Source organism: Styela clava, chromosome 7 (assembly GCF_964204865.1).
Source record: "Styela clava chromosome 7, kaStyClav1.hap1.2, whole genome shotgun sequence".
Taxonomy (NCBI): domain Eukaryota; kingdom Metazoa; phylum Chordata; class Ascidiacea; order Stolidobranchia; family Styelidae; genus Styela; species Styela clava.
The window spans coordinates 8657930-8665045 of NC_135256.1; the positions used below are offsets into that span (position 1 = coordinate 8657930).

General features: G+C 37.5%; 1 protein-coding gene across 1 annotated transcript; it reads left to right on the forward strand.

Annotated features, from left to right (window-relative positions):
* The first annotated feature begins 2384 nt into the window (after window positions 1–2384).
* Window positions 2385–4208, forward strand: LOC144425272 (uncharacterized). The gene is made up of 2 exons (XM_078114830.1): window positions 2385–2686; window positions 2855–4208. Exons 1-2 carry the CDS (start codon window positions 2479–2481, stop codon window positions 3403–3405), a joined length of 759 nt encoding a protein of 252 aa, XP_077970956.1. The 5' UTR covers window positions 2385–2478; the 3' UTR covers window positions 3406–4208.
* The last annotated feature ends 2908 nt before the right edge of the window (window positions 4209–7116 follow it).

The following is a 7116-nucleotide window of genomic DNA, read 5'->3' on the forward strand; positions in this document are numbered from 1 at the left end:
AGGGTGGGCCAGAACATGTTACCATTTTTTACATTTTTGGCCTGTATATCATTCCCTCCTTAACAAAAAGGACAAGAAATAGCAAAAGGACTAGTAGTTTATGACTGGGGTTTGAAAAATACTTGACAAATTCGAATTAGTGGCTACGAAGAGTACAAATATAGAAGGTTCATTATTCTACATAACGCTGCAGGTAGCTAGAAAAATTAATGGCCTTTCAATGCTTTATCTGCTGGACAAACTTCAATGAGGAAAAGTCTGACCGGGATTAAGAAGAACAAACACACAGTCAGTTTCTCTTCGCGGGTTCTTAATTTCTGACGTTTTTAGATTTTAGTTTCAAAATATATATCCATCATGTACATGTTGGCAACTTATTACTACTGACATTCGTAATGTCTAAACAAATGTCTGTTATCATGTCATAAAATATTAAAACGAGATTCAGAGATTTTAATCTCTTAGATCAGGGGTTCTCAACCTTTTTTCTGTTAAGTACCCCCCGAGTCATGAAATAATCAGCACGAACCCCTAGTAATCAGACACCAAACAAAGTTGTGATATATTAACTAGTAATTTTTAAACTGTTTTAAAGCAGTGGTTCCCAACCCCTAGCCCGTGGACCAGCACTGGAAGCTTTTTTGTCGGCCTGCGAAAAATTTTGTTGATTTTCAGTCGTCTCAATCGCTTTACCAAACCGAAAAAACGGTTGTGTTTGTTTATTACGCAATTTCTCTTTCGCCGACATATTTCTGTTTGAGGTATCAATGGCCCGACGACGTCTTGGCGCCGAATAATCGCACTTTTCACTTTTTCGGTTCCGATTCATCGCGAATCGCGATTCAGAAACCCAAAGATTGGCACATGTATTTTTTCTGTTATGCATGCTTTTCTGCTAAATATTAACTTCCAATTAAAACCAGAAAACAGTCATGGACAGTATAGTAATCCTGGGCTTCGCCATGACATCCAGTAAAATATGAGCTTGTTGCGACCCTGCATGTCTGTTTGATGCGTTAGTTAACTGCAGAAGGATTAATATGAGATCAGTTAACCAACAAAGTACTTTGATATATTTTAATGAGAACGAGGAGAATAAGTTTCTTCTGGAAAAAGTTTGATCTACTTACTTCAATTTTTGGCCGGCGCATTATTTGTTTTTATTCATGTGAAATGTTTTCAAGTGCCCACCATTGCATTACATTTCGCAAATATATATATATTTTTTCTATTCCACCCATTTTTTGTCGTTCCGCGAGTACATTTAATTTAATTTTACCGGTCCGCCAGAAAGGTTGGGTTTAATTAAATGACCACTGTTTTAAATGATATTAACTAAAAGTATTCATTTCATTAATATAGAACATTAGTGTGAAGGCTGTTCCTGTTTATTGCAAATAAGTCTCTCAATTCGAGGAGCAAACAGCACATTGTCTTTTGAGATTTCCCAGTTTGGCTGCTAAGCTTTGGATTTCACATTGTTGAGTCACATCAAGGCAAGATCAGGGAAAATCCGTGCCGAGTTTCAATCGGCACGCATATTCCTCGGATAGTAATGGACATTAGAAAATAACAACACATAAAAACTCAAATTTGAGTTGGGTTGCGCGAGACTAACTTCCTATCTTTTCTCTATGCCTTTATGCTACTCAACTGTCATTCAAGTACCCCTGGAAATCTTCTCGTGAACCCCTGGGGTTCGCGAACCAGAGGTTAAGAACCCCTGTCTTAGAGGAAGGCGGGATTCATTGTAATACATTCATATGAATACCAAGATTGTATTATTCCTATTTCATCCGCGGAATGTGTGATTTAACTTACGAGTTGGGGTGATATATAAATAAATGTGGTATGCTTAGTTGACCGACACGAAATTGTCGACAATACCTCAGTTACACTTGGCCCAGGCATGGGTGAACAGGGGATGTCGGATTTTTGTGTTCCCCTTGACTTGTGAGTTGTGACTATCATATTGTGGGCAATTGTGATTATAAATCAGATCTGAATGACTGATACTATTTGATTACAATTATGGTGACGTTAAATACCATATTTAATTTTGAGAGTATGACGTAATGATTACGTCAAAATTATACCATTGGGGAACACTTTATGATCATCTTGAAAAACGCACAGCTGTGTAGTTTACGACGTGTTGTGCGGTGCGGGAGATATACGCTGCTCTCTTTGTGATAATAAACAAATAGAGAAAAAAAATCAGGAAAAGAAAGTAGAACGTAGAATCGGCTTTGAAAACTAGTGTTCCCATTTTCATCACAAAAATTGAAATAACGCATGTCTTAAAGACAAAATAATTTTTTAATTTTTTATTTTGTGACCATAATATATATACATAACGATTGGTGTATCCGATTCAGGCAAATTCGATTCATTTATTTTGCGAATTTTCCAGACGAGGTTTGATTGGGAGCACTGCGATCATCCATCCAGCGCTTTACGGCTTTCAGCGTTTTGCTGATGAGGGCGTTTTCGCTAATAAATACTTTGTTACTTCTTTGTGCTTTGAGCAAGGTTAGTCGCATAAAAATCCATCTGTTGTACCAAATCTGTTGTATTAAAATGGAGGGAGAGTTTCAGAAATATGAAGCAGAAATTAACAGTGGGAGTGAGGACGTCGATATATCTTCCAGTGAAGACGAGGAATCTCATTATGATGACCTTCTGGGTGAGTGAACACGTACTACTTCTTTTATCAATCAATTCCAAAAACCTTACTTGAGGCTTCGTTCGCTTTCCCGATTCTATAATCAGTTTTATTTATTTTGTTTTAATCAATCATTTTATCGTCTATTGCAGATTATGGAGTCGAAATAAACTTATACTTATATTCTAGGGCCAAGAGGTTCACCTTCTGTTCAGCCTTATTTTTCTTTTTCATCTGTATCCACCACCCCAATCTCGATGGGACCAGCAACAAATTTAGGATTGGACTTATTTTCTCAGCCGTTTTCATCAGACTCAGATGGAGAGTTGACAACGCTTCAACCCATTCGGCCCGCATCCTATGCAAATGTTGAACAGCAACAGAGCCCACAGCTGCAATTCAATTATCCCACAATCCAGACTTTTTCAGACATTCCTTCAACATCCACGACTAGACCACGTGTAGGAAGGCCCCCTTCAAGAAGATGGCGCCGTGGTCGTCCTAGGATGTCTAGAAGTCCTCGAAATCAACAAACTTCACCGATTCAAATGTCACCAGCCACAACGCCAACCCCTCCAATTTCAAGTCCATTGCCATCTGCCCCACAATCGCCATCTCCAGTTTGGGATGAGAATGAATCCGGACATCCTCCAAAACCTATTCCATTCACAGGTCAGTCTCGCCATTACCTGGAAGAACCAGGTAACATTATCGGTTCTATTTCAATTTTTGGACAATGATTTTTGGGATCACATCCCAAACCAACTTGTATGCGGACAAGAGAAGATAAGAATTGGAGAGAAGTTATATCAGCGAATGGAAACCAGTGACAGTGGGTGAAATAAAAGTCTTCCTTGCCATCATATTGTCCATGGGACTGGTAAAAAAGCCACTGCTGAAGAGCTACTGGTCAAAAAGGCCAATCTATGCCTCCAGTTTTTGTTCAGGTCTGATGCCAAGAGATCGATTCTTGTTCATATTGACATTTCTTCACCTCAATGACAACACACAATGGGTACCATACAACCAAATTGGTCATAATCCACTCCATAAAATTCTTCCTTTTCTAATCCTTTTAAAAGAAAAATTTAAAAGTTTATACAGTCCCGGAAAAGCCCTAAGTTTGGACGAAGGAACATGTCCTTTCAAAGGCAGAGTAAGATTCGGATCTTACATGCAGAAGAAGCCAAAAAAATGGGGAATAAAAATTTATGAACTATGTGAATCTGAATCTGGATATTGACTATTGTTTGGGATTCAAGATTGCAACAGGAAAAGTCAGCGATGAGTCCAACACCACACATGCAGTTGTGATGCATCTCATGAGGAATTATTTAGGTGTCGGTCATGAAGTATATACTGATAGATACTATACATCACCCAAACTGTTTGCTGAGTTGTACAGAGAAAAAACTGTCGCGGTCGGTACATGCCGAATTGATAGGCGTGGCCTACCAAGAAGTACGGTTCAAAAACAACTCGAAAAAGGGGGGATAGTGTCTTCCTGAAAAGGCCCACTGCTTATTTTGAAATGGAAAGACAAGCTTGATGTACTTACTACTTATGCTTTCCACAAAACATATAAATGACACTAAAACAGTTCAAGTTTGTGGGCCTGGGGGATACAAAGATAAAGTGAAGCCTGTCGCTGTTCAGGATTATAATGACAACATGGCTGGTGTTGATAAGTCGGACCAGATGTTGTCTTACTACAGTTTTGAACGAAAAACAAAAAAATGGTGGAAGAAACTTTTTCTCCATCTTTTTAATCTTACTGTTGTGAACTCGCACAAACTTAATACTATGGCGGCTCAAACAAACAACGATTTGAAGAGATTGAATCATCTAGAGTATGTTGAAGAAGTAATATATCAGCTTACTTGTGAAGCACATTCGTCATTCTGTAACAACGAGCCAAAGCCATCAAGTTGCATCACACGTCAGACTATCCGGGCGCCACTTCCCAAAATTGAATGCTGCTGGTGGTAGAAGACAACATGTGCAAAGAAGTTGCCATGTTTGTAGTAAGAAAGATCGATCGAAGAGAAAAGAGGAGGGAGCTGGTCCCAGCACTAAAAACAGGAATTGGACTCAATATCATTGCCCCATCTGCAACGTGTTCTTACACGTAGATCCATGCTTCGAATTGTACCCCACAGTGGTGGAATACGACAAAGAGGAAAGCGTTTTCATATAGGTTTCTTCATTTTTCATTCTACGTTTTTTCATATGTTATCTGTTTGTATATATTGGATTTCTCATATGTCAGCACTGTTGTATTTTGTATACCCCCTTTTCTAATTCCACTTATTCAAAACACTGTTCAAGACATCATTTACACTGTTCATATTTAAAAGCTGTTAGTTTATTTCCAGTGTACGTTTTCTGCATTATGTTTTTGTTTCATATAAGTGTACATAATTTTTCATTCTATGTTTTTCATATTCAAAAAATTTTTCACTCCATTTTTCTTCATTTTAAAACATCCACTACACTGTTAGTATTTCAAAGCTGTGTCAATTTATATATTCATGTAACAAATTTATTTGAAACACACTTGTCTTTGGTAATTCAGAGGGGACGGAGATTGTTCTGAGCTGGGTTCGTCGAAGAATTTTGGAATTTTTTTCCAATCATGGAGTAGGCAGCACAACACAATTGGTTGTTAGGCTCTACATCAGGGTTAGACTAAGTTATATTATAATCTAGCAAGTATAAAATTTGCAATTACTCGTCTAATGAGCGTATATTTTAATTATAATTAGAAAAATGGCAACAAAACGCAAAAAAGTTGATGCTAAGTGCAAAGGGTTCAATGGCGCCGAAATATGCTAATGGAATGTTTTGAGATGCAATGTAATGAGGAAATAAATCTATATTTATTTTGAGAGCTGTATCACTGCTTGATTTTTATTATAAAAGTATCATACGTTCGGTTTTCAACTTTCTACTAAAAATATATGCGGCCCGCCAATGACTTCCAACCCATAATTTTGGCCCGCGAGCGACAAAGGTTTGCCGACCCTTGCCTTACATCTTTAGGTCTCAACATTGTTGTTTATCAGCCACAACAGTATCATAAATACTGAAATAACATAGCTGCTCACTGGCGGCAAAAAGCATTCGACACCCCCATGTTAAACAGTCAATATCTATTAAATGGTCGAAACTAGAATTTTTATGATAATTTCCATGAAAAGTATTAGTAAAGATCTATTGGACAAATTTCACAGCTCTAAGTTGAATATTGGCGTCTTAGGAATTTCAGATAAAATAATGCGGTATTTCTGTATTTGCTTCTCAAAGCCAAAAAATCGTTTCCTGCCTGTGTTCAAGCCGTAATATCTCGAAAATGGTTCAATATAAATTGTTTTTGCGAGTTTTACTTATCAGAATCAATCATGAACTACAAACTAACCAAATATAAACAGTATGCGCCCATCCAATATTGCACAAGTAAATTTAAAGTAGCACACTTTTTGAAGCCGCGAAAACGCAACTTTTTATTTTACAAAATCACGTTGAGTTTGGGCTCTAACCAAAGACGGCACACGGCGCTCGGTCGCCATCCGAAGGATGGATTATTGTAGATAATGATTTTCTGCGCAAGGGGATATTTTCACTAAGTTTGTGGGGTAGATGTAACGGATTTTGTGGGTGTTTAAACATTTTGAAATTTATCCGCATTGTTTCCAGAACAAAATCAAATGATGATTATTGGAAGGATTGAGCGGAGCAAAATAGAGAAAGTAAGTGGGGGTGAACAGAATGAATTGACTTGTATGGACAGGGTCCGGCCGATGAGATGAGACGCGCTTTTCATCCAAACTTAGCACTTTAACTTCGTCAAGCAACTCCTTATCTAGGGAGATGTTTTGTGTCTTTATTGTAGTAAAAACACACTTCAAGCGTGGGCCACACTGTAAAATTTTTTGTAATTTTACAGCCATTTCTTTGTAAAAAATACGACCGTTGGCAGTATTTTGGACGAGCAACTATTTATACGTATTTTTACATCACCGTGTTGTAATTTCACCGCTTTCACATATACTGTTGCATAATCATAAAACAAACATCCGGTTGTTAAATATACAATAAATTATACGTAACATACAAAAACGGCTGAAAACAACTATCTCGCGGTTATGTTAAATTAAGTCCACTTGGTAGTAACCAAAAGCATAGAGTTCAGAAGACAGTCTTCCACACATTATCAGCAAAATGCATGCCAATGAAATTTACATTGGTGCGACGAATTTGGTCCCAAACTGATACGAATTTGGCTTCGCGCAATAAGGCCCATGTCACACAATGCTACTTAAACCTGCGGCTTCGTATGTCATCGCGACATAGAATTTATAGTTTACGATAAAAAAAAATCCTAATATTGCACTTAATATTATATCAAGTGGAAGGATGTTTTATTTTAAGCATCATGTAAACTGGTGATT